We start from the raw sequence: 26,663 nt of genomic DNA, 5'->3' as shown, positions 1-26,663 counted from the left end.
GTTGGTTCTGATAAAGGAGATTAACCCTACTGCCAGCTAGGGCTGTAAATAGTTTAGAATTCATGAAGAACAAGGAGAAAACTTGATAACTATGAGCTGAAAAGGAAAAAGAAAGAAAACTGAGCTGGCACTTGAAAGCAGAGTTGATCTTTATAGGATTACACCCTATTCTGAAGGATGAAAAAAGTCTGGGTGCTCAGAAATTGTCAATTTGATTAAGCTTTGTCTTTGAATTTAATAGAAAAGCATTACTAATCTGGTTTGGTATGCAGGATGCCAGGGTGCCTCCCTTTGATTGCTAAATAAGCCAATCGTGTGTTTTCTAGAGCTCTCTCTCTCTCTCTCTCTCTCTCTCTCTCTCTCACACACACACACACACACGCGCGTCTCTGTTCTTCTGCAGTCTTAACAGCATTTTGCTTGCTTCTGCCAAGATCCAAAGGTCTTCCTGTAGAATGCTTTCAAGATCTATAATTTAAAATTATTTGTACTTGTAACATTGAGATCACAGTTTTAGGGCTTTTGTTGGCTGTATGATAAAATCCCCTGGTGGGAAAGATGAAGAAAGCTGTTTTCTTTTTTCTTTTTGGTTGGTTATTTATTGATTTTATTTATTTATTTAACATATTTATACACCGCCCACTACCAAAGTCTCTAGGCATTTTACGATAACGAAACAAACCAAAACAATTCACACTTAAAACATATATATAAAATTTAAAGTTAAAACAAAGTGCAACAAAAAATATCAACTAAAACTTCAACTAAAAAGCTTGGCTGAAGAGATGTGTCTTCAGTTGTTTCCTAAAAGCCAACAGGGATGGAGCAGCTCTAAGCTCAGCAGGAAGTGCGTTCCACAGTCCTGGGGCAACCACAGAGAAGGCCCACCTTTGAGTCGCTACCAAACAAGCTGGCGGCACCCTCAGACGAACCTCCCCTAATGATCTTAATAGGTAGCATAATGAAGAAGGCATCCTCTTAAATACCTTGGGCCCAAATTGTTAAGGGCTTTATGGGTAATAACCAGCACTTTATATTTTGCCTGGTAGGCAGTGTAAGAACAGAACATAAGAACAGCCCTGCTGGATCAGGTCCAAGGCCCATCTAGTCCAGCATCCTGTTTCACACAGTGGCCCACCAGATGCCTCTGGGGAGCCCACAGGCAAGAGGCGAGGGCATGCCCTCTCTCCTGTTGTTGTTCCCCAGCAACTGGTATTTAGAGGACTTCCTGCTTCTGAGGGTGGAGATGGCCCACAGCCAGCAGACTAGTAGCCGCTGATATTGGCAGCCAGTGTAGCTTTTTCAAAACAGGGGTGATACAGTTTCTTCAGGACAACCCAGAGACCAACCTGGCAGCAGCATTCTGCACCAATTGCAGTTTCCGGACTACATACAAAGGCAGCTGCACATACAGTGCATTGCAGTAATCCAGTCTGGAGGTTACCAGCATATGTACCACTTTCTTAAGATCACACTGTTCCAGGTAAGGGTGCAGCTGGCCCATCAGCCAAAATTGATAAAAAGCTCTCCTGGCCTCTGCCTTCACCTGAGATATCAGAGGGAGCGTTGGGTCCAGAAGTACTCCCAAACTACACACCTGTTCCTTCTGGGGGAGAGTGAGTAACCCCATCTAGAACAGGTAGATCTGTCCCATCTCCTGAATTGTGGCTGACTACAGTGAGCACCTCCGTCTTGTTTGGATTCAGCCTCAGTTTGTTATCCCTCATCCAGCCCGTAACTACCTCCAGGCAGGCATTTAGGGAAATTATGTCATTACCTGATGAAGCTGACATGGAGAAAAAGATTTGGGTGTCATCGGTGTACTTATAGCACCCTGCACCAAATTCCCTGATCCACTTTATAGGCTTGGAGCCAAAGTATCATGGCTGAATGGGGATTTGAACTCTGGTCTCCCTGGTCCTAGTCCAGCACTCTAACCACTTCACCATGCTGGATACATATGCATTTGTTGCATACATTTCCCTGCCATTTCTTCCAGGAGTTCAGGGTAGAGTTGGATGCCTGTTCTACACACAAGGCGTTTTTTGAGATGTGCACCTAGGGTGAAGCTAGTTATGGTCTCGGCAGACATGGCCCCCTTCCTACATTTGCTGAAATGACAGGAAGGTGGAGGTAATAGGTCAGCGGTGAGCCCTTCCTGTGCCTGTCTGGCTTGGGAAATTGAGAGCAGACATTCTCCCTCTTGCCCTCACATTTGTGTATTTGTACAGTTTTCTTATTTGCAGAGTATCTTGGAGTGTGTCTGTATTTCATGCTAGGTTGTGGGTTTTTTTAGATTTATGGTGATGACCATGCATTCACAAAATCAAGAAGTAGTTAACTTTGTTCCCTCCCCTCGCCCCTCCGTGTGTGTGTGTGTGTGTGTGTGTGTGTGTGTGTGTGTGTGTGTAATTTCCCATCAGTCTTCAGTTTCAGAGGTTTGAACAGGTGATTAATCTTACAGACTGCTTGCCATTGCTGGCAACATTTTTGAGCACAACAAAGGGATTAAAAGGACCCATCTGACTCCTTTCTTCTACTTCTTCTTTAAAGCCTTTAGTAAGGCAAAATCTAATAGACTGTGACAGTAACTGACGTTCAGGGTCCAATCTGAAATGGTAAGAATGCTCTCTTGATTCCACTAACAGTATAAATTCCAGCTATCTGCTCAGTATCAAGAAGTCTAAAGTTTAAGGGAGACCTAAGAAAGGATTAATCTGATCTTCCAGTTTACCCAGCACACATTCAACCTGTAACATCTGTTATTCTGAACTCTGTAGATAAGACCAATGCAAAATAAATGGCTTTGGTGTTGTTTAGCATTTATTGATCACGCTTCTGAAGCAAGAAATAAGAGTTATGCTTCTACCTAATGTGCTGCTGTAAGGTTGCCACGGGTGACTGATTTATTTATAATATCTACAGCTAACTTTTCTATTTTGAAAATACCCAAAGCATCTGACAAAAAGCAAGCCATCCAATTAAAACAATAAAATGTACATATGAAAACTGGCACAATCCAAAAAACGGTTCCTGTCAAATAAGCTCAGACAAACACAGCAGAGACACTGAACACTTGGTTGAAAGCCTTGGAGAACCAAAAAGAAACACCTGTGTTAGTGCCTTACAAACCTAGTTGAAGAGGAACTTCTGCAGATACTCTGCCACCACTGGCAAAATCCAGCATCAAAAGTGGTGGACAGTGTTCTAATTTACTGATGAAATGAAGTGAATCAGGAGTTCTCAAATGTGGGTTCCCAGATGGACTGCACCTTGCCTCATCCCTTTGGCCATTATGGTTGAGGATGATAGGTGGTGTAGTCCAACATCACCTGGGAACCCACCTGTGAGAACCCCTGAAGGAAATGATGGGAGTGGAGTGAAGAGAAACCCTGTATATTGTCCCATTGAACTTGAGGCGAGCCACTGAGAACCAAGCCCATCTCTGTCAGTACCGTCTGCCCAAGGGGTCCCACTTCCTAGTCATGGTGGAGTGTGAGAAAGATGGAACCCAAAAGCCAGACTTTATGGATGTGCTCATATATGTCCAAAATGTGGTAAATGTCAACATTTACATGCAAATACTGGAAAACCCCAATGCTACTGCCAGCGTTATACTTAACGCTGGCAGTAGCATTGGGGTTTTCCAGTATTTGCATGTGTCTGAAAAGTAGGGAAATAAAGTATTTGCATGTGTCTGAAAAGTAGGGAAATAAAGACATAAGGGGCAGTTCATATGATCAAGTAGGGTAAGCCTCCTATCCTATTTTGGGACCTGTGCACGTTTCCAATATCTGATCATCTATTGATTGAAAAACAAGGATGGAGGTGCCGTCTGTGATCATGTCTTGAGCCGCAACTGGTTCGGAGGGTTCCTGAATGAGTTAAAATGAAAAGTTCTTTAACCCAGCTGTGTCTCAGGACGTGATCATGGACAGTTCCTCCAACCTTGTTTTTCACTCATGGGCTATATAATATCGGGGGTGCACACAGAACTAGGATAGGATGCTTGTCGTAACCTATTCTTGGTTGTGTGCACTGCCCAATAGTGTGGAAGCAATTCTGTTTATGAGCTAACTCAATGAGGTGAGTCTCACGATGAGTGAGACTCCCCTTTACGGGGTTTGCGGGGAGAGCGAGCTTCGTCCACTATCCCCGCAGACAACCGGAAGAGAAGCCCTGGGTGGCCAGATAGGTTGCCCACACAACTGCCGGCTCCATCACGGAGCCGACGGAGGCTGCAGGGATTGGGGGCCACATGGCCCCCGGAAGTTCCAGGATGCCCCGTGCAAATGAGCAGGGCATCCGGTCCCCCAGGGCCGGGAGGCTCGTTTCAGCCTCCCAGCGGGAGTCTCCTCGTGTGTTGCTGCAGCGCGGAGCTGCACCGTGACAATACACAATTAAAAAGACGGGGTTAGCGGAGCACTCGCTCCACTAACCTCAGCTAAGGGGAGGGGGGATTAGGAGGGTTTGCTGCCGGGAGCCGCACATCTCCTGTGGCAGCAGACGATCAGCAAAAAGCTCCCTTAGCCTGCTTTTTGCTGATCATGAGAATCTCCTCAATTTGTTGTTGTGCTTTAAGATGCTGGAAAGGGGAGCATGCGTTTCATGAATATTTTCAACCTCCTCAAACAGGTCCTCCTTTCAGAGCTTTCCCAGGCGCTTTCCCAAAGGTTACAAAATTGTTTGCAAGGGTGTGCATATCTACCGGAAAAGGGGATGCATCACTGTTGCTGAGGCAGTCGGACTGACACTCCCTTGCACCAGTCCAGCTGAGCCTTGTTGACTCGTTGGGGGGAAGGCAGACATGCCATTCAAAAGTATAATTCATTGAAAGGAGTGCAGTGAAGATGAACAGCATCAGCATCTAGAGGCACATAGAAAGCTGCCATATAGTGAGGTGAGACTCGCCTCTAGGGGGTTTGCAGGGCGAGAGAGCACACAGGGCATGCTGGAGACACACACACACACACACACACACACACACACGAGCCAGGAGGCTGCTTTTAAGCCTCCCGGTTGGGGGTCTAGATCATAGAGCCCAGGTTAGCGGAGCGCTCGCTCCACTAACCTGGGCTTAGGGGTGGGTTACTTAAGTGGGTTAACCGCTTGGAGGCCTGGTGGTTCTCATGGTCAGGTGAAATCGGGCTAGGCTCCCCTAGCCTGATTTCGCCTGATTGTGGGAGTAGCCTCACTGAGTCAGACCATCGGTCCATCTAGCTCAGTATTGTCTACACAGACTGGCAGCAGCTTCTCCAGTGTCACAGGCAGGAATCTCTCTTAGAGAGAGATGCCAGGGAGGGAACTTGAAACCTTCTGCTATTCCCAGAGCAGCTCCATCCCCTGAGGATAATATCTTACAGGGCTTACACTTCTAATCTCCCATTCATATGCAACCAGGGCAGACCCTGCTTAGCTAAGGGGACAAGTCATGCTTGCTACCACAAGGCCAGCCCTCCATCTGGTCTTCCATCTCATCCATCTACACTTTCATTTCCGTGGGATGTATATTCAGATGTGTAAGCAAACATGCATCCTGTTTCTACCTCAACCAGTCACGTGTAATTGCACACAGTCAGTGCTAGACTGAGGCAAATGTCTTCTCTGTCAATACTGTGGAGTAATGCAGTTGCCTGCACAATGGAAATGCATCCCTTCTCCCACAGCTGGAGTACTTCAAGGAGCAACGGCTGTGAAGAGATGCAAAACTGTGTGCAAAGAGTGAGGGTGGGACGTTAACTCCACAGTGGAGTATCCGCTTCACATGGAAAAGGTCTCCATTTCAGTCTCTAGTGGCAGCGTCAGAGGTGACTAGGAGAGACTCCCGTCTGAAACCCGGGAGAACTGCTGCAAGTTGGAGTAGATAATACTTAGCTGGGTAGACTTATAGTCTGACTTGATATGAGATTGGAGTGTACGGAAGGCGAGGTTTTATGTATATGTTTGTGCTCACAATGGTGCAGCGGGGAAGTAACTTGCCTAGGGAGCAAGAGGTTGCTGGTTCGAATCCCCGCGGGTGAAACACCTATATCAGGCAGCAGGGATATAGGAAGATGCTGAAAGGCATCATCTCATACTGCGCAGGAGATGGCAATGGTAAACCCCTCCTGTATTCTACCAAAGAAAACCACAGGGCTCTGTGGTTGACAGGAGTCAACACCGACTCGATGGCACAACTTTACCTTTTACCTCTGAAAGGGAAACATTCACATCAAAAACGTAACCTCATGTAAATTTGGTACCATGCTAATTATTATGTTTCCATCTACAGGGTGCCATAGGTCCCTCAGGGCCCGCTGGACCCGCAGTAAGTAAATGTACACTCTTATATATCTTGCATGCAGTGCTGGAATAGGTTATTTATTTATTTTGAAAACATTTATATCCTGTTTTATAGCCCCAAGAGGCAACCGAAGCAGCTTACAATGACTTCCAAAATAAAGATCACCTCAAGGCTACATCAGGGAAAGAATAACCCAGTGTCTACATGGTGGCAGGATTATTTGTAGGACTGTGTCCTTGGAATTGCCTATTGACACTGCCTACTAGGCAGCAGCTTCCTCTGAAAACCTCTCACAAGGTGGTAGGGCTTGACGCAGCTCATGATGCAGGCAGGTCCTCTTTTGCTGGAAGCTGACATGGTCTAGATATAGAAAACTGTACATGTATAAATTATGCATGTATCTTTTTCTGGAACCCAATAAGGATGCTACATGCCAATGTCCCTGAAGTCATAGCAATGAGGCAAGAGGAAAATGGACTCTTGCCTTGGACCAGAGTCGGCAGCTCTTAATCTGTTCAACTCGAGAATCAATAAAAGCCATCGGAGTGTGAACACTCTGGTTGGGTTTGCACATTAATGGTGGAACAGCAAATTTGGCAGCCCCAAGTGGATGTGCGAGCCCTACTTTCGGTTGCAGGGGCATTGTGCCAAGATGGGGTGTGTTCTATGAACCCACCAATCTCAGCATATCATCCCCATGACCAGAAGTAGGGTTCATGTTCATGTTTGGGGTTCCTGAACCTACAGTGCTGCCATTATGTGTGAACCCAGCCTTTGTATTTTTTGGCCATTCTGGAAACTCTTCCAGCTTCAGATCCTGGCTTATTCTGAAACTCTAGCTGGAATAATCCAAAATTGCTCCATTCAGACATAATGAGCAATCCTGGTTTTTTCAACACCAGACTCAGAAGTAGAATATTCTGACCTTCACACATGAAAAGAGGGGACTGTTTTAATCCTGGCTTTGCATTAAATCTGTCCATTGGGAATATTTTTTCTATTGGTATCAGCAGAGTTTTAGACCAGCTCATACTAGCTACCAATATATAAAATGCCTTTCTTCAGATCTTGAACCATTGTTGTGAGAAGGTGTGAAGTTATTCTGTGAGAGCTCGCTATGTTCTCTATTCTCCATGGTGTGCTTGACCACAATGTAAAATTACATTTACTTAGACACCATTGCCTCACTAGATTTAGGGGAAAATGGGCTTGTATCCCTATTTCGATGATTGAACTATATATGCAAAGAGGTGCTGCACACACATTTCCTTTCCTAATCCAGCTATGGGGGCTATACATAAAGGCGCAGTCACAACGTCAATAATTTGTGCCTATCAGCCCTTTCAGAGGGAGAGTGGAAGGCTAGCTTTAGTCCTCTCAGCCAGACAACTGATCTGTGCAATTGCTCAACTTTCTAGCAGGATTTCATGCAGCTACAGCAGCTGCAGACATGCCCAATTGGATGTGGAGGGCATAGTGTAAATACCTTGAACTCTATCCTTCAATTTCTCACGTTTTCATGCATCAGCTTGTCAGTCTTCTGCAACCTTGGAGAAGCCACTGCCAGTCTGTGAAGACAATACTGAGCTAGATAGACCAATGGTCTGACTCAGTATATGTTCCTATGTTCCTAGTCTCCTGTTACCATATGAAAACATGTGTTGTATGGTGAAATACTGACCAGGGAGAAGATAACCCGTTAAAGGGTACATACATACATCAGCTGTGTATTTTGAGTAAAAGGAAGGGGATAGAGTGTTGATCTATTTATAGGAATCTTCCATTTCTCTGTTTAGCTTTATTTCAAGTGTTAATCTGCTTTTAGGGATTTTGCATTTCTTAAAATGTAACTGTGATCTAATTTTCAGGGGAAAGGACTTCCAGGACCTCCAGTAAGTGAGACCAATTGTTATGCAAGGAGATTTCAGTAGTAAAATATTGGTTAGCAATACAATCCATTTTTGTTTTTATACCATCTCTATTTAAATTGAGTCTCCATCCAAAACCCAGGGGCTATTGTTTCCTGTTCTTTAAATTAAGTGCAAACTCACACACACACACATCACACACCACACACATACACCTTCACATCAGTAGCTGGAGAAGTTCTTTTGTTTCTCTGCAAGATTCTCCTTGAGCTCATCTGCAGGATGGCTGCCTGAACTCTCAGTTGGACACTACATGGAGTTTCCTTTGAAGATTATTTGGAAGCATCAGTGGAGGCAGAATGCAGCAACCCATCTCTTTTGGTGGGGAGGGGGAGGGAGGCATGATTGTATTCTGCAGATCTTGATGCACAACATAGCTTTCCTGTTAGCTTCTGAGTTTGGATTCAGGATGCTGATTAATGATGGCTTCTATAGCCCTATCTGGCCTGAGTCCCCTGGGGTAAGCCTTGAGTTTCTTAAGATTTGATAGTTATAATATCTACCATGCAGGTGCAGACAGCCAAACAGCCAGGGTGTATTTCTGAAAAGGCTTCTATCTTAACATATGAGTAGTGGAAAGCTATTTGCAGATGTTAAAAACCTATAGTGCAGATGTAGATTGTGTGTCTTTCACTTTTCCTGCAATCACTTCCAACAACTTTGAAGACAGAGGGAACCCACTCCTGTTAAAGCTAGGGATGTTAAACACAAAGTGGTTAAGCATTTATCTATTAACATAAGCCTTACCTATTTGCAGTTTCAGTAAATATTTAAATGACCTAGTTTGTGATAACATTCAAGATGTTTATTATGTCATGTTACCAGAACACAAAAATTAATTTCCATAGCAACAGCAGCTATGGAACGTTTTTAAGTGACTGCTTCATGGATCTTATGAGCAGTAAATGCTTTTAATGTGGTCATTTAAGCATAATAACTGTTACGTATTGAAATCAGCCGTGCAGATAATGTAGAATCATGTAAAGTAAACATGGACTGCCCCCCGCCTTTTCATTTGGAGGATTTGGGTGGCTTTTTCCTGATGTGGGGGGTTTTGTTGTGTGGGGGTTGTTGTTGTTTTTAGTTCGTTTTTGTTTTTTAATTGGAGCTGGTAACGGTTAAAAGAATAAAGGATCATTTCAACTGTTTATGGCATTTAATAGACAATATTTGCATTGTTAGTTGAAACCCAGATTCCTACATGGCAGGTATAGGATGCATAGCACCTTTATGTTAAGAGTTCCTGTAAGTTGCCTTAGTGACTTATATGTTTCCTCTCTCTTTTATAGGGACCTCCAGGACCCAGCGGGCTACCAGGTGGAAATGGGTTTCAAGGGCCACCCGTGAGTTTCCATTTCTACTGATGCACACAAGGGACAAATATCTTGCCTTCTTTTGAACTCTACTCAGGCAGCAATGCTAATAACACCTGTGCTGCTGTTTCCTGCCACTTGGAGCTCTAACGCTGGAGTTGTTAAAACTAGCGATGTGCAGAAACCTCCTACAAAAAATGCACATGTCTTTAAAATTTCACTGTTTTGAAATTGCAATGCCAACCCTCATTCAGGGCCTATGAACCCCCATTCAGATTGCTGTGTCTCCTCAGAACAGCTGAAGAGTGCCCAACACTAAAGCCCCCTTTCATGTTACTAGTTTGTTTTAATTATAGGTCACTCTTCAGCAGAACCCTCCAAGAGATATGCAAACAAATAGCAAATGACGAAAACAACAAAATACTTGTTTAGAAGTATCGTAAAAGGAGAGCAGGCCCAATCGCCAGCTGAGAGGAATCAAAAAACCATCAGTTCAGGGGATACAAAAAGTCAATTCAAACTGAAAGCCTGTAGGTTTTCACCATGCAAGAAAAAGAATGAATATTCTGAGATTTCTGATTTCTTCCCACTGCAATGAATGCTAGCATTTCTGGTTTGTTCGTTTTTCCTCCTCCCATGATTGCCTAGGCTAGTTCAAATGAACTAACTAGATTTGCCTTCCTGGTTTGTTAAGAAGATGACTAGATACCATCAAATATAACAGTGATGGGCAACCTGAGGCTCTCCAGCTGTTGGACTACAATCCCATCATCTCCAGCCACAGTTGTGGCTGGAGTTGATGGGAGTTGTAGTCCAACAACAGCTGGAGAATTCCAGGTTGCCCACCCCTGAAATATAAGACGGAAATGGCTGCATTGGAATTTACTTAATTTCCCACTCTGTTTAGGGACCATCTGGACTTCCCGGGTTTACTGGGCCGCCAGGACCTCCAGGACCACCAGTAAGTTAAGACTTTCAGATCACTCTAGAATACTTGGTCAGAGAGGGGTAGCCATTGCAGGCTCAGTCTGCATAACTGCCCAGGACCGATTTCCCATATCCCTGTCCTATGGCGATATCCATTAGGGCTCTCATTTCTTCACCAAAGACAATAACAGATGTATTGGCTTTAACAGAAGTAATAACTTTGCATGTTGATAGCAGATGGAAAAATCTTAATGCACTTCAGTGCACAATAATGCATGTTAATGCTAATGCACAGTGAATAAATACACAGATTGCCTAATTATATGTTGGTGATTCTAGAGAGTCCAAAAATACTGCCCCTGGAAATATAAGAAGCTAATTGTACTTCTGTATTTCCCATTGTGTTTATAGTTGTATTTGCATTTCAATATGCTTTGATTTCAGCCTCCTTGGGTTAAAAGGAGCAAAAAGTGGTACTAGGGATAATTAAATTAATTTTAAATATTTCTGTCCCACCTTTTCTGTAAAACACGGAGAGAGAGAGAGAAGGTGGGATATAATTAATGGAATTGTCCCTAGTACAGTGCAACTTGGCTTGCTTGCTTGTGTTGTCTACAAATATTCAGCTCCCTTTGTCTAGAGCACAACATAGTCTGGATTGCATAGGATGATGGCAGCAGGGGTGGGGGCAATAGATGGTCTATCTATCTATCTATCTATCTATCTATCTATCTATCTATCTATCTATCCATCATATTTTTAGACTGCCTGATATGTGCATCTCTAGGCATGTACAGAATTTAAAATACCACAAATATAAAACAGAGTAAAAACAGTTAAAACTTCACAAAACAAAAACAATATCATAAGATAAAAACAAATTAAACTGTTTAAAAATAATTTCTGTTAAATGCCTAAGAAAATAGGTGCCTCATGAGGGTCTTCCTAAAAGCAAACCGAGAAGGAGGTGTTCTTATTTCAACAGGGAGCATATTCCAAAGCCTCGGGGCAGCTTCAAAGAAGGCCCGGACCCAAGTCACCAGCAAATGAGCTGGCAGCAACCATAACCAGATCTCCCCAGATTAACCTAATGGGCAGCAGGGTTCGTGACAAAGAAAGTGCTCTCTTAAGTACCCTGGGCCCAAGCCATTGAGGGCTATATAGGTAATAACCAGCAATTTGTATTTTACTCGGAAACGTATTGACAGCTAGTTCTTCTAAATTTGGTGTTATGTGGTCCCTTTGAGTTATCCAAGAGATGAGTACGGCTGCCGCATTCTGTACCAATTGTAGTTTCAGACTGTGTACAAAGGCAGACCCACATAGAGTGCATCACAGTAGTCAAGCCTAGAGGGTACCAGCACAAGCACCACTATTTTAAGGTCATTCACCTCCATAAATGGATGTAGCTGTTGCATAAGCCAAAGTTGATAACAAGTGCTCCTGGCCACTGCCAGCCTGAGAGAGTTTTAGATCCAGGAGCACTCCCAAGCTTTTTGCAGGGAGTGCAACCCCATCCAGATCAGGCAGATCTAAACCATTTTTGGGGTCCTGACCCCACACAGTCAAGCCCTCCATCTTCTTTGGATTCAACTTCAGTTTGTTATCCCTCATCTAGGCAATTACTGCCTCCAGGCAGGCATTTAGGAAAGTTATGTCATTTCCTGATGAGGTCAATATGGAGAAATAGATCTAGGTGACATCAGCATATTGATAACACATAGGAACATAGGAAGCTGCCATATACTGAGTCAGACCATGGTTCTATCTAGCTCAGTATTGTCTTCACAGACTGGCAGCGGCTTCTCCAAGGTTGTAGGCAGGAATCTCTCTCAGGCCTAGCTTGGAGATGCTGCCAGGGAGGGAACTTGGAACCTTCTGCTCTTCCCAGAGTGGCTCCATCCCCTGAGGGGAATATCTTGCAGTGCTCACACATCGTCTCCCATCATATGCAAGCAGGGTGGACCCTGCTTAGCTAAGAGGACAAGTAATGCATGCTACCGCAAGACCAGCTCTCCTCACCAAACCTCCTAAAAATCTCTCCCAGTGATTTCATGTAGATTTTAAAGAGCATTGGAGACAGAATGGAGCTTTGTGGAATTCCATACTTTAGTTCTCACTTTGCAGAGCAGCAGTCCCCCCACCATCTGGAATCTGCCAGAGAGGTAGGAACGGAACCACTGTAAAACAGTGCCACCCAATCCCACCCTCTTCAGGCAACCTAGAAAGATATCATGGTTGATGGTATCAAAAGCTGCCGAAAGATCCAAAAGGATCAGCAGAGTCACACTCCCTCTGTTGACAGCAAATTGGAGATCATCCATCATGCCGACCAAGGCAATCTCAACCCCATAGCCCACTTGAAAGCTGGTTTGAAATAGGTCTGTATCATGCAAAACTGCCAGGAGCTGAGAGTCCACCACTTGCTGAATCATCTTGAGAATTGGCAAGCTCAGGATGCATACAAGGGTGCTCTTTTGCCGCACAGTGTGCAATAAAAATGGCTTGCCATCATGAACGATGCTACGTAGGTTTAACTGTGCTATGGTTGTCCTTAGTGTTTGCCTCTGACATGTTTAAAATCCCAAACTTACTTGATTGCAGGGTATTCCAGGAGTTCTTCCTGATGGCAATGGTGACCTTCAGGTAATTTTATTTATTTATTTATTTATTTATTTATTTATATTTTCACATTTATATCCCGCTCTTCTTCCAAGGAGCCCAGAGCGGTGTACTACATACTTAAGTTTCTCTTTCACAACAACCCTGTGAAGTAGGTTAGGCTGAGAGAGAAGTGACTGGCCCAGAGTCACCCAGCTAGTTTTATGGCTGAATAGGGATTTGAACTCAGGTCTCCTCGGTCCTAGTCCAGTACTCTAGCCACTACACCACGCTGGCTCTCTGGATTTGATTTTGATTCTCTGGATTTGATTTTGATTTCTGGATTTTTTGATTTCTGGATTTGAATTTGATTCCATGTTCCATTAAAGTGTTTGCTTAAGATGTATCTATGAGAGGTGGGTGTCAGCAATGGCTCTGGGGAGTGCAAGGGAGCAGATTCCCCCCCCCAAAAAAATTTATCCCCACCTTCCCTCTTATTTCTGTTTCAAAAATCTAACATATGGAACACAGCTCATCCACCCAGAAATACACAATGCCCCTTCTGTGCCCTCCCCTCAAATTTTTTATGCCGCCACAGGGGTGGGTGTACAAACCCATTCCAAAGAGTAATCCCATTCAAATTAATAGCTTAACACAGGTGTATGAAGTTTGATGCATGCAAGTATTGGCACAGCAGGGAAATGCTTGACTAACAAGCAGAAGGTTGCCGGTTTGAATCCCCGCTAGTATATTTCCCAGACTATGGGAAACACCTATATTGGTCAGCAGTGATACAGGAAGATGCTGAAAGGCATCATCTCGTACTACGCGGGAGATGGCAATGGTAAACCCCTCCTGTATTCTTCCAAAGAAAACCACAGGGCTCTGTGAGCACCAGGAGTCGAAATAGACTTGACGGCACACTTAAAAGTATTGGTACAATTGGCATTTCCTTGTCATCCTAAGGTTTACTTTTGCACTGAACAAGGTAAGTGCTTGGGGATTCTTCTCAGACATGACATCTGCTTTGAAACACTTTGCAATAACTCTGTAAGGCAGTTCACTATCATTAAGGAGCAGGGAGACATACCCAAGGCTACTCACTGAATCTGGTGCAGAGGCAGTTTCATTTCAGGAGGCCTCCAACCTTCAAGTCCAATTCTGCATCTGATAGATAACAAAGCATAGCTGAGCCACAAACTCAGCTGCTAGATTTCTTTGCATTTATTTATTTTATTCATTAGGGGTGTATCTGGATAGTCATCCACCATGTTTCCTGTTGCCCTAAGCTGGAAGTCCAGGAAAAAATGTCCAGCAAAAAGCACACAGTTGCACAGAGGGATGCGAAACAATCTCTTATCTGGACACATTTCCTTGTGGTATCCCATATTGACTTTGCAAATCCCTAGGTTCATTGGATCCCTATTCAGACATTATGTGCTACCTGCATTCAGATATCTGTATACATACATGCACATATCTTTGTGTGAATGGCTGTACCTGTATTCATTTTCAAACTGGGTACAAGCTCTCTCAAAAGTAGATTACAGATAGGAACTATTTTACTGCACATGCGGTGAATGTAACATGTGACTAACTGTACATGCATATTGAGCTGTACATGTATACACTGTACACAAATTGTACATGTATTTAACATAATGTATGAATAGGGCTTAGGACTGTTCTGTCCTACTAAATACTATCACCATAATTCCCATGTGGCTTAAGGTGGTGCACCTTGGATTTTGTTGTTGGTATTGGTATGTTTCCCAGACTATAGGAAATACCTATATCAGGCAGCAGCGACAGAGGAAGATGCTGAAAGGCATCATCTCATACTGCGCAGGAGGAGCCAGTGGTCAACCCCTCCTGTATTCTACCAAAGACAACCACAGGGCTCTGTGGTCACCAGGAGTCAACACCGACTCGACGGACACTTTACCTCTTTTTGCAACGGGTATACAAGTGAAACTCGGAAAATTAGAATATCGTGCAAAAGTCCATTAATTTCAGTGATGCAAATTAAAAGGTGAAACTGATATATGAGACAGACGCATTACATGCAAAGCGAGATAAGTCAAGCCTTAATTTGTTATAATTGTGATGATCATGGCATACAGCTCATGAAAACCCCAAATCCACAATCTCAGAAAATTAGAATATTACATGGAACCAAGAAGACAAGGACTGAAGAAAAGAACAATATCGGACCTCTGAAAAGTATACAGTGTACTGTGCTTGATTGGCCAGCAAACTCGCCTGACCTGACCCCATAGAAAATCTATGGGGCATTGCCAAGAGAAGGATGAGAGACATGAGACCAAACAATGCAGAATTGCTGAAGGTCGCTAATGAAGCATCCTTGTCTTCCATAATACCTCATCAGTGCCACAGGCTGATAGCATCCATGCCACGCCGCATTGAGGCAGTAATTGCTGCAAAAGGGGCCCAAACCAAGTACTGAATACATATGTATGCTTATACTTTTCAGAGGTCTGATATTGTTCTATTCTTCAATCCTTGTCTTCTTGGTTCCATGTAATATTCTAATTTTCTGAGATTGTGGATTTGGGGTTTTCATGAGCTGTACGCCATGATCATCACAATTATAACAAATTAAGGCTTGACTTATCTCGCTTTGCATGTAATGCGTCTGTCTCATATATCAGTTTCACCTTTTAATTTGCATTACTGAAATTAATGGACGTTTGCACGATATTCTAATTTTCCGAGTTTCACCTGTACAGCATAAAGGTTTTCTGCCTCAAACATGGATGAAAGCTGATAACAATTTTCAGTAGTATACCTGAGCAGTCCACATCAGACAGTACAACTTTAGAATGCATATCTGAGGACTGCGCGCTCTCCTGTCCCCAAGAAGAATAAGAAGAAACAGCTCTCTGCACTTTAAAAGTGATTAAAAGGCTTCTAACTTTGCTTTTTCCTTGATATAGCTCAGGGATTCTCAATGTTGGGTCCCCAGATGTTACTGTACTTCAGCTTCCATAATCCCAGCCCCAATTTTGGTTGGGGATTATGGGAGCTGAAGTCCAACATCTGGGGACCCAAGGTTGAGAACCCCTGATATAGCTGGTATGCAAATGCAGGGATTTCATTCTGCATACAAAAACCTTTCATCGTGATGGTGCTTTCAGAGGAGATAGTCCATGTGTACTTCTGAAGTGGTACAGTCCCATGAGGGCTATGTGCTCTGATTAAATAATTCTGAAATTATTTGTCCTGCAGCATAACGCAGGCAGTGCCAGAACCATCTGCACTGACTGCTGCAAAGCTCTAACTCACAGAATGATGGTGCTGTACTAGAGGGCATTATTGGAATTGTCAGCTTCTTACATGACTGCACATTATTGGAAATCATGGAAGCAGCACATCAAACGCATGAGTCGGCATGAGTCCTGTGTTTGTGAGCAGCACTGTTGACGCATGCGTTGGAATCCTGCAATGGTGTGACTGGTTCTGCCACTGCCTTCGTTACCCTGCAGGACATGGATGGCTTTATAAGGGGCTTAGACAAATTCATGGAGGACAGGTCTATCAATGGGTACTAGTCTGGTGATAATGGCTATAGGACACCTCCAGCCTCAGAGGCAAGATGCCTCTAAATACCAGTTGCAGGGGAGCAAGAGAGCATGCCCTCAGCTCTGTCCTGTGAGCTTCTCAGGGGCATCTGGTGGGCCACTGAGTGAAACGGGATGCTGGGCTAGATAGGCCTGGGGCCTGATCCAGCAGGGCTGTTTCGTGTAAGCCATTGTTCAACTACATTTAAGCATACAATATTGATATTTCCCACTAGTGTTGGTTCTGCATGTTTTGAGATGACACCTTTATAAAGACAAGCGCATCCATTGGTCATGCCATTCATTCTTTTTGTGTACATTGTTACACTGAAGTTTGCCTTTGAAATAGGAAAGGTCAGGATTGATTTGCTGTTTGTTTCTGGGAGGCGACAACACCTTGTTCGTGGTGGCCAGGGGGTTGTTTGTTCTTTCCCTTTGAGCAAAATCGGCTTGATTCTCTGCAGTGAAACAAACATGACATTTAATGAGCTGGCAAGCAGCACTTCAAGACTTCGCACATCTGTTGTTGTGACAGCTTCTTTAGTTTCCTAATTGGAGTACTCAAGGAGAAGCAGATAATTTCCTTGTACCGCCTTATTGAAAAATCTCAGAGAGGCTGGACTGAAAATGACAGCCCTTTTCGTTTCCTTTTTCAAAGAGAACATTCTATAGAAGTTAATAGAAAATTATACCTCTGACATAAAATTGCATCTTGGTAAGGGAAAACAACAGTGAAAATATCTCACTTTAAACTCCTGTAGATGTGTAGAGTTACTGCCATAAATATTCTTAAAATTGCATCTATTTGGAGTCTATCTCCAGACAATGAGAGATAACTTAAAACCACACCTCTGCTCATAACAATGCTCAAATTACAAGGAGGAGAGACCCCGACCCTCTTAGTTACTGTTTTTAGAAAGCTACAAGGGGTGTGTGATTTGGCTAAAATTGAATGAGGCTTGTGGGTTTAATTAAGAAGGGCCTTTGCCTCGCCTCCCTTAATAATCTGAGCACTGCCAAAGATGTCTATTCCTGCCCCCCTCTTCTTGAAATTCATCAATAAAGCTCAGGAAAAGTTCACTTCATTCAGTCCTACCAACTGCCACCATCCCATCCCCCCAGCAGTTTTCTCTGAAGACCCCATGAGCCTTTTCCATACTTGGAAGCAATTGCAAATTGTAATTTGTGCAGTTGCCAAGCAACTGCCACGTATTTCCTCTTTCAGCCAGTCCATTCTTGAAATACTCTATCATCACGTCGAAATACTCTTTCATCACATTTTCCTTTTTGAAGTAGATGCATGCTATTTCCTCTTGAGCCGAGTCACATGATCAGCAGAGTAATGCAATGTAGCTCTTGCTGTGCTTTACCACTTCAGACTACAGGGCTACTCTAATGTGGTGTGATGTGTGGTGTGGTGATGACATCAGCAATGACTTGGGTTAGAGTTCTTCCTTCTGGGAGCTAGTGGTAGCCCTCATAAGCCCTAAATGCAACCCCTGACTAATTGGGGTTTTTTGGACCTGTGTGAAGCTTCAGCCAATACTCTGTACAACCCCCCTGGCACCATGTGGAGATGGACTGTACAGTGCCCAGTGTGGGGTCCGGGGGTGGGGCCTCCTTCCAAGAAAACTGAGCCCCTGCACTATCTTGGAAGGCAGGTTCAGAGTGCTGGGAAGTGGCAACTTTCCCTACAAATCTCTATGGATAACTTCATGGAGGAGAGGTCTATCAACGGCTACTAGTCGGAGGGCCAGCTCCAGCCTCAAAGGCAGGATGCCTCTGAGTACCAGTTGCAGGGGAGTAACAGCAGGAGAGAGGGCATGCCCTCAACTCCTGCTTGTGGGCTTCCAGTGGCATCTGGTGGGCCACTGTGTGAAACAGGATGCTGGACTAGATGGGCCTTGGGCCCGATCCAGCAGGGCTGTTCTTATGTTCTTAGAGCTCTTAAGAGAGTGTTCTGCCTCTCTTAAGGGCCCTCGCAGCACTAGGGAGAGCCAATACAGTGCAGAGGTCAGCACTTTGGGAAATGGCTCTCACATTGACTGTTTTGTGGGGGGGGGGGTTGCAAAGTGGCCCCCACATGAAAAACAGTGAAGACCACTGATTTAAACAGTCTTCTCTTGCCTCCCAGCAACAGTGAATGTTTGGTTTTTGTTGCTTTGTTGAGATGCTTCAAGGTGCAAATTTAAATACCCTTTCTTTACGGCACACAATTCTTCAGCCTGAAGGTTACACAGCCCTCAGAGATGCATTCCCCTGCTAACTGGGCAAAGAGGCACCTTTTTAATGTGGTGATTCTCTTTATTTAGCAGGGGGAGAGTAACTGGCCCTATCCACCCCCAGCACAGTACTTCCAGTGACTGTTGCTGGTGCCTCTCTTATGATTCTTTTTAGATTGTGAGCCCTTTAGGGACAGGGATCCATCTTATCTATATAATTATTTTTCTTAGCCGGCATGCATGTCCAGGATTTGGCAGCGGAACTCTTGCGACACACTGCGAGAGTTCCGGCGAGAGGCTAGCTGGAAGAGAGGGGGAAAGAATTAAGTGCTGCTGGTGGTGGCCGGCCAGCTGGCGGGCGAGACAGAGGAGAGAAAAGCAGCAGCGGCTGGCGGGGCGGGAAGGTGAGCTGGAGAGAAAAATGGGGGCGGTGGGTGGGTGGGTGGTGGGGAGAGAAAGGCTGCGGGCAGGCGGTGGGCAGGCAGGGGGGAGAAAAGTGGCGGCAGGCAGAGTGGGGGGAGAGAAAAGCGGTGGCTGGTGGGCGGATGGGAGGGAGAAAAAACAGCAGTGGTGGGGCCCTTCTTGGCCACCCGCCGCCCAGTGAGGCTCTGTGTGGGGGGAGGAACAGGAAGGGAGGAGGGCTAGAGAGCACGGGCCTGGAAGTGGAGAGACCGGAGCAGGAGGCAGAGGGAGGGGGAAACAGCCATGTAAACCACTTTGGAAACTTTTGTTGAAAAGCGGTGTATAAATATTTGTTCTTGCAAGTGAACAGTCCTTTAGGAGAGAGCAGCAGAAATTGCTTCCTTATCCCCCTTTACCCATGTTGGGCTGCAAAAGAAGGGAGACACACTGCTAGTTTCCAGCCTCTTAGCATTGGACTTCTTCCTTTGTTGGAGTGCTGTAGGGAATGTCATTCACCATGTCCCAGTGGCATCATGGAATTGTGTGGATACTTGAACAAAGAAAGCAATTCCTCTCAGCTAACTTCACCACATTCTCTGGTACTGCTGCTGTCGGTTGATGACTGGTTTCCTCACTGGTTGTCCTTGCTGCCAGGTGCCATTTCATGATCCCCTCCCCGAGGAAGCAGTTGGTAGCAGTGCAGCTCTCTCCAAAGGCTCTGAGCCAGCAATTTTACACAGGCAAATCACACATACAGTTCTTACAGGTAATTTTTGAAGTTATAGGAAATAGGCAATAATTCTAGGGCTATGGATAAGTTTGCCTCCACAAGGTGAAACCACAAACTAACAGCACTTCACAGTTTTCAGTGGCTGAAATACTTGGCTGACATCCTAACACATGCCCCAGGGGTACAGCCAAAGGATGTGTGTTCACAGTGGCTGCACTCCTGCTTCAGCAGCGCGGGCATTTGCACATGGAGGAGCAGTTTTCACTGATCTCCCCTTCCCCCAGAAGTACTATTTGTGACTCAGAAATATGTCCCTGAGGGTAGTGCAGCCCTCAAGGACATGATTGTACATTTCCACAGGGTGCTTCCTGGGGAAGGGGATAGATGAAAATTACCCTCCCCACTGTGCAAACAGCCATGCTTCAGAAGCAGGAGCAGAGACACTAAGGGTATGCATCCTTTTGGCTGCGTGACGACAGGGTGTGTTAGGATGTTGGCCTTCTGTTTTGTCTAGCTGAGAATCAACAAGGTTTGAGTCATCTTTAGTTATGTGTTAAGCTTGAAGCAAAACCAGTGCAGAAATGAGAGAGGGAAAGATTAAACTCTGAAACTATCAAATACAAGTTCATGTCAGTTTTAATGTTAAATGCTGCCTTCCCCCCACCCCACTCCAAAAAAAATGTTCTGGGCTTTATTTGCACTTCTGACATATCTGACTTTCCCCTGCTGCAAAAAAATTCTGGGAACTGTAGTATGGTGAGGTTCTGAAAATGTTCTGCTAGAAATCCCTAACTCTTCCTTACAGAACAATTCCCAGAGCTCCCGCAGAAGAGAGAATGATTGTTAAAAACCAATCTAAAGTTCCTGTTGTGCAGATATGCCCTTAATAGTGTCTGCAACAGCTTGTGCCTCAGCATGGAAGCAACCCATCTCCTCCTTCTCCTTGTACAATTTCTTCCAGTTTTACATCATTCATATTGAATTTGCCCTATTGCAATTCAGTAAATACAGTAATATTTGGGGGGTTGCTAATGTCATTTCTCTCCTACTATATAACAACAAATCTATGTGCTCCCATGAATTATTTTGTGCTGGTTAAATCTGACCAGATTTATATATATTTTGGTACAGTGTCCAGCCCTCTGTCCGCCTGGCCCTCCGGGTCCACCAGGAATACCAGGATTCAAGGTATGGAGAGATCTGGGTGAATTATCCTTGATACATGTTGTAGGAATTATTGATTACCAATGTATTGATTAACTCCCTGCTAGTCTGTGTCCCTGCAGCTGTAAAGTAACTATGATGGGTTAACAAATAGGGATGTGTGAAATGTTTCAGGTACAGAATGATTTGTACCAGAATCTGGCTGATTCCGGTGATTTGTAGACAAAACAAATCACCCCTGTCCTCAATTGCCCAGATTTGGGTACAAAACAAATCACCCCTGATTCGGATCTGAAAAATTCAGAGATTTGGACCTCCATTTTGTGGCCAAAGTGGGTTTTTGTGGTAGTGTCCAATGGGTGGAAGCTACCACCCAAATTTCAAAGAAATTGGGCAAAGGGGTGATTTTTAAAGAACGTTTGAAGTTGACGCATCTTTAAGCTTTTCCCCATAGGGAATAATGGGGATTTCAGCAGCTTTATGGCTCCACATGGGGGGCACCAGGATGCCCCAGAGTGGGTTGTGGTGGATGGTAGTGCCCCAATGGGTGCCTGCTACCATCCAGATTTTTTAAAAAAAATTGGTGTAAGGGGTGATTTTTAATGAATTTCTGAAGTTTGCACATCTTTAAGCTTTTCCCCATAGGGAATAATGAGGATTTCAGCAGCCTCATAACACCACTGGGGGGCACCAGGGTGGCCCAGAGCAAGTGGTGGTGTAGTGCACATAGGGTGCCAACCACCCACAAGCCCATGGGGCACTGGGTTGTGTTGTTTCTGAGGTGTTTTGAGAGTAGATTCTCTGGTAGCAAATGAGCCTGGATTCAACAACAAACAATGGTACCAGATACCCATTGGGGAACTACCACCTGATCCACTCTTCTGCCCCCGAAACCCCTTTTCTGCCCTGAATCTGCCCCAAAGACATGCCAACTTCAAAAATTATTTCAATATCAACTTTTTGCCCAATTCCTTTGAAATCTCGGTGGAAGCTTCCTTGCACCCATTGGGCACTACCACCTACCACCACCTGCTCTTGGCCACCCTGCCCCCCCCCCGGGAGTTATAACTAAGGCTGCTGAAATCCCCATTATTCCCTATGGGGAAAAGCTTAAAGACATGTAAACTTCAAAAATCATGTAAAAATCACCCCTTTGACAATTTCTTTGAAAACTGGGTGGTAGCTTCCTTGCACCCATTGGGCACTACCACCCACCACAACCCACTCTGGGCCACCCTGGTGCCCCCTACGTGGAGCTATAAGGCTGCTGAAATCCCCATTATTCCTTAAAGCTTAAAGATGTGCCAACTTCAAAAATTCTTTAAAAATCACTCCTTTGCCCAAATTTCTTTGAAATTTGGGTGGTAGCTTTCACCCATTGGGAACTACCACCCACCCCACTCTTTTGTCCCCGGGACCCCTTTTTTACCCCGAATCAATTCAGATTCCAAAAATCCAGGTACATATTGAATCTGGAGTGTTTCAGGGGGTCAGATTCAGACCCAAAACAAATAGGGGGTGATTTGATTCAGGAAATAATAGTAATAATAATAATAATAATTCAGTTTCTATACCGCCCTTCCAAAAATGGCTCAGGGCAGTTTACAAAGAGAAATAACAAACAAATCAAAACAAAAAAACGATTTGTGCACATCCCTATTAACAAATGCTGATGGGTAAAGTGCGTGGGAGAACCATTGTCTTTAAGCCCCGCTTGTGGGCTTCTTGGAAGCATTTGATTGGTCACTGCAGGAAACAGGGTCCTAGGCTGAATAGGCTCTTTGTCTGATCCAGCAAGGCTCTTCTTTTATAGTGCTGAAATAAATTTCAAATGTAAAATGTGGCATTTGTGTATTGATACTTATATTGCAAAAGTTAAAACTCAACTGTATGAATCGAGTTATTGAGGACTGGATTTGGGGACAGATCAGGTTTGGGTGGGTGCTGAGCGTTTCAGTTCCCTAAATTCAAAAGCTTCTATAAAATTAAAGGGAACAAATGTGTTTAATTACTTACATACATCATGAATAAATACAGATTTACAGATCCATGGATACAACTTAACACCTTATATGAAGGAGAAAAATCATGTATTTGGATCATGCATCAAAATCTGTGAAAGGAGATACAAATATAATATAAGTAAAGGATTCCGAAATTGAACTAATCGAGGGAGGATTTGAAGACTCTTCTTGGAGGTGCAATTTGCTCTCTGTGGGCTGTTGACATGTTGATGGCTTTCTACCTCTCCAGAAGAAATATATTTTGAATTATTGTATAACATAAATACACCCTTTACCATATTTGTATGTTCATTTCCCCTTTGCACATTGTTGATATGACATTATAACTTCTTGTTTCCTTCTTGTTCTGAAGAATTTTGCTGTTTTCAGAAAATGAGGGTTTTTTAAAAAAATAAATAAATGTTGAAACAAATTACTACTTTTGACCAGGTTGTTCTGGCTCTGGATTTTCAATTGCAACACAGAAGAAGGGACGAATGGATTTCAAAAATAAACAGTGTTACTTAGTTAATACATTAAATGTGGTGGCTGTCATTCCATGCAGCGTAATGCCAGCGTTGGGGATCTACAGGGGGGGCTACTACACAATATAACAGGCAGCCCCCTGGGTCTTGTGGAGGTGGGAAGTTATGCAGTGACCTAAAACAGCACACAGGCACTTCTGCAGCACAACATCCTTTGGAAACCCTAGCATGGTACAAGCGTCTGCAAAGTGTTTTAGGTCATTCCTGCCTCTGCCACACCACGAGGGCTGTCTTTCACTCTGTGCAGCAGCTCTGGCAGTCAGTCACCCCTGTCTTGCTAAAATTGTGTAGTCCACCTTTTGTCCGAATTAGCTGCAAGACTGTAGCTACGGGGATTCTGATGACTCTGGTTTTATTTTTAGGGTCATACAGGTCACAAAGGTGAACCCGGAGAAGTAGGCAAGGATGGTGAGAAGGTAATGCTGCACTTAAATATTTTGAAAACGCTGAAAAATGAAACATTCCAAGGAATAATTTTTGGAGGGGTCAGCCTAGAATAGCGAGCACAGTGAGGAGGGCAGTATCCACGGTATGTGTGTATGTGTCAGCCCACTGGATAACCCCATCTTGTTCCTAAAAGAAACTCCTGCTAAAGAGGCAGCACCGACCTGGGTTGCAAGGGGACTTGCTAACACTCTTCTCATCAACACCCAAATGATGTCAGGCTGAGTGTCACTGTTGCTAAGAGATGCTAAGGGAAAGGAGAGGCCTACTCTCTTTCCTTGATAGTAGCTGGGGTAGGGGAAGAGAGCTGGTCTTGTGGCAATGAGTGTGAACTGTCCCCTTTGCTAAGCAGAGTCAGCCCTGCTTTGCATTTGGATGGGTGACCACGTGTGAGCACTGTCTGCTGTAAGATATTCCCCTTAGGGGATGGGGCTATAGCTCAGAGGCAGAGCATCTGCTTGCAAGCAGAAGGTCCCAGGTTCATTCCCTGGCATCTCCAGTAGAGCTGGGAAAATGTGGGAGATTCCAACTGAAATTCTTGCTTGGCCACGAGGCTCTCTGAAGGACCAGTGTTTTGACCCAGTTTAATCCTACATTTAGAGAAGTAGGAGAGCACCTTCTTTGCATGCGGTTCAGTGGCATAGTGAGGGCAGAGGGGGTCCGTGTTAGATAAATGTACATCGCCCCCCCCCCGCCGAAGCAGTAGTGGTTCCCCTCACCACATGTGAGCCTTACTGCCCATTGCTGCCACTCCCATAACTGCCTGATGCCTTGTCAGCAAGAGCAGTCAGTGGGTGGCAGGAGTGGCTGGCAGCAGCTGGTGGGCAGCAGGAGTGGTGGCAGCAGCAAACGGGGAGGGGCAGGGAGTGAGCAGCGAGCAGCAAGTGACAACTGAGGCACCCTCCGCAGTCCCCACGGCTGGGGTGGCTTGTCTTCTTGGAACATATCTACCCAATTAGAGTCATGCCCCTGAGAAAGTTTTCAGTCCAGTCACCAGCATTCCGGTCAGGAGACTGGGAGTGACCCTCTGCCTGGGACTTTGGACAATGACCACCAGTCACAGTAGACGATGCTGGGCTAAATAAACCTGTTGGTCATGCTCAGTAAAAGGCAGGCTCACATGCTCTTCAGGTGGCATTGATCAAGCCCTTTCTCTCAGACTAAGTTGGCCTCCTGCATATGTTACAAGGACAAATTGAGAACCATGAAGCAGTTTGTAAAAAGCCATATGAATTGTAACCGCCATCAGTGGTGGCCCGAGGCCTCATAGTAACAAATGATGTCTCCCCTCCTTCATGTGCATCAATATTTTGGTTACAGTAGTTTGATAGCCTCCACCACTTCACTTCTCCTCTTCCTCCTCCTCCTTCACAGCAGTGACACTTGCCAGCACCTAACTTGACACACACCCTCCTACCTTCCTTGCATGGTGCTGCAAGGCTAGTAATAAAAAGGGGAAGGAAGCTAAGAGGAAATGGAGGATAGGCAATAGAATACTGGAGACACCCTACAGTGTCTCTACTGGAGACACTCTACACGGATGTGCCGAAATGGCTGCTGCGCATGCACAGAGGCCATGTGCATGCCGGCATTGTGCACAGGGGCAGCTGGGAGATGCCCCACCAGTGTGCAAAGATATCTGAGAATAACGCTAGGATTACAGAAGTGGCGGCGAGTGGGAGGAGAAGCAGCTATGGACCTGCTCTCCTCTGTGTTAAAGGGGCTATGGAAACCCTCATTCTTAAAGGGATTGTGCCAGCGATTCGGATGCTGAATTGTGTTTTGTCACATCCCTACTCTACAGTGTCTCTTCAGTACTCTGCTGCCCTTTCATCATTTTCTCTTGCACTCCTTTGCCTTTTCATCATTAGCCTGGCAACAGGACATGAGGGAAGCCATAGATAGCATGACGCCACACCAGGCAAAGGACTGTCTTGGAGTAGGTCTTTACTGAGCTGTGACCGTGCCACCACTTGACAAAGAGCTGCTTCGATGCTGGTGGGTTAGGGTGGCAAAGGGGGTGGCAGGTGAAGAGCAGTGAGGGCATCTTGCTGCCCCACTGATGCCTCAATAATCTGCTGTTTGAGGAGACTACCTCTCCTTGCTTCATGAAGGTCCTTCCCCTGAGCACCCTTGTTGATCTTCGCCAGTGCACCTTGCCTCACTTGTGTATTTTTCTCTCCTGCCAGGGTGCACCAGGCCCACCAGGTCCCGCAGGGCCTATGGGAAGTGTTGGCATGCAGGTAAACTTGGCTTTAAATCTGAGACTTCGCCAGCCCTTTTTACTGAATGTGGCATTAGAATAGACCCTTAGATTCTTATCCCTTTCACTCCACCCATCCCACCAATAATGCTTTTGCCAACTTTGCTTTTCTTTCATTAATTTTTTAACCTTGCTTTTCAACATTGCTTTTCTTTTCATGGCTTTTTCTTTTCATGAATTGCTTTTCTTTCCTAGGGACCACGAGGGTTAAGAGGCCTCATCGGGCCAGTTGGCCCCATTGGAGACAGGGTAAGTCT

General features: G+C 44.8%; 1 protein-coding gene across 1 annotated transcript in view; it reads left to right on the top strand.

Annotated features, from left to right (window-relative positions):
• The window catches only part of COL9A3 (collagen type IX alpha 3 chain), an 86,515-nt gene that overhangs the window by 21,913 nt on the left and 37,939 nt on the right, over positions 1-26,663 (top strand). The window contains exons 6-14 of the mRNA XM_053247042.1: positions 6,272-6,307; positions 8,152-8,175; positions 9,501-9,554; positions 10,432-10,485; positions 13,056-13,097; positions 21,119-21,175; positions 24,062-24,115; positions 26,333-26,386; positions 26,602-26,655. Coding sequence (XP_053103017.1) covers positions 6,272-6,307; positions 8,152-8,175; positions 9,501-9,554; positions 10,432-10,485; positions 13,056-13,097; positions 21,119-21,175; positions 24,062-24,115; positions 26,333-26,386; positions 26,602-26,655 — 429 coding nt within the window. The remainder of the gene's footprint in view (positions 1-6,271; positions 6,308-8,151; positions 8,176-9,500; positions 9,555-10,431; positions 10,486-13,055; positions 13,098-21,118; positions 21,176-24,061; positions 24,116-26,332; positions 26,387-26,601; positions 26,656-26,663) is intronic.

This window comes from Hemicordylus capensis, chromosome 4, assembly GCF_027244095.1.
Source record: "Hemicordylus capensis ecotype Gifberg chromosome 4, rHemCap1.1.pri, whole genome shotgun sequence".
NCBI classification, from domain to species: domain Eukaryota; kingdom Metazoa; phylum Chordata; class Lepidosauria; order Squamata; family Cordylidae; genus Hemicordylus; species Hemicordylus capensis.
The sequence above is the reverse complement of the archived record's forward strand: the minus strand, read 5'-3'. Positions and strand labels throughout refer to the sequence as shown.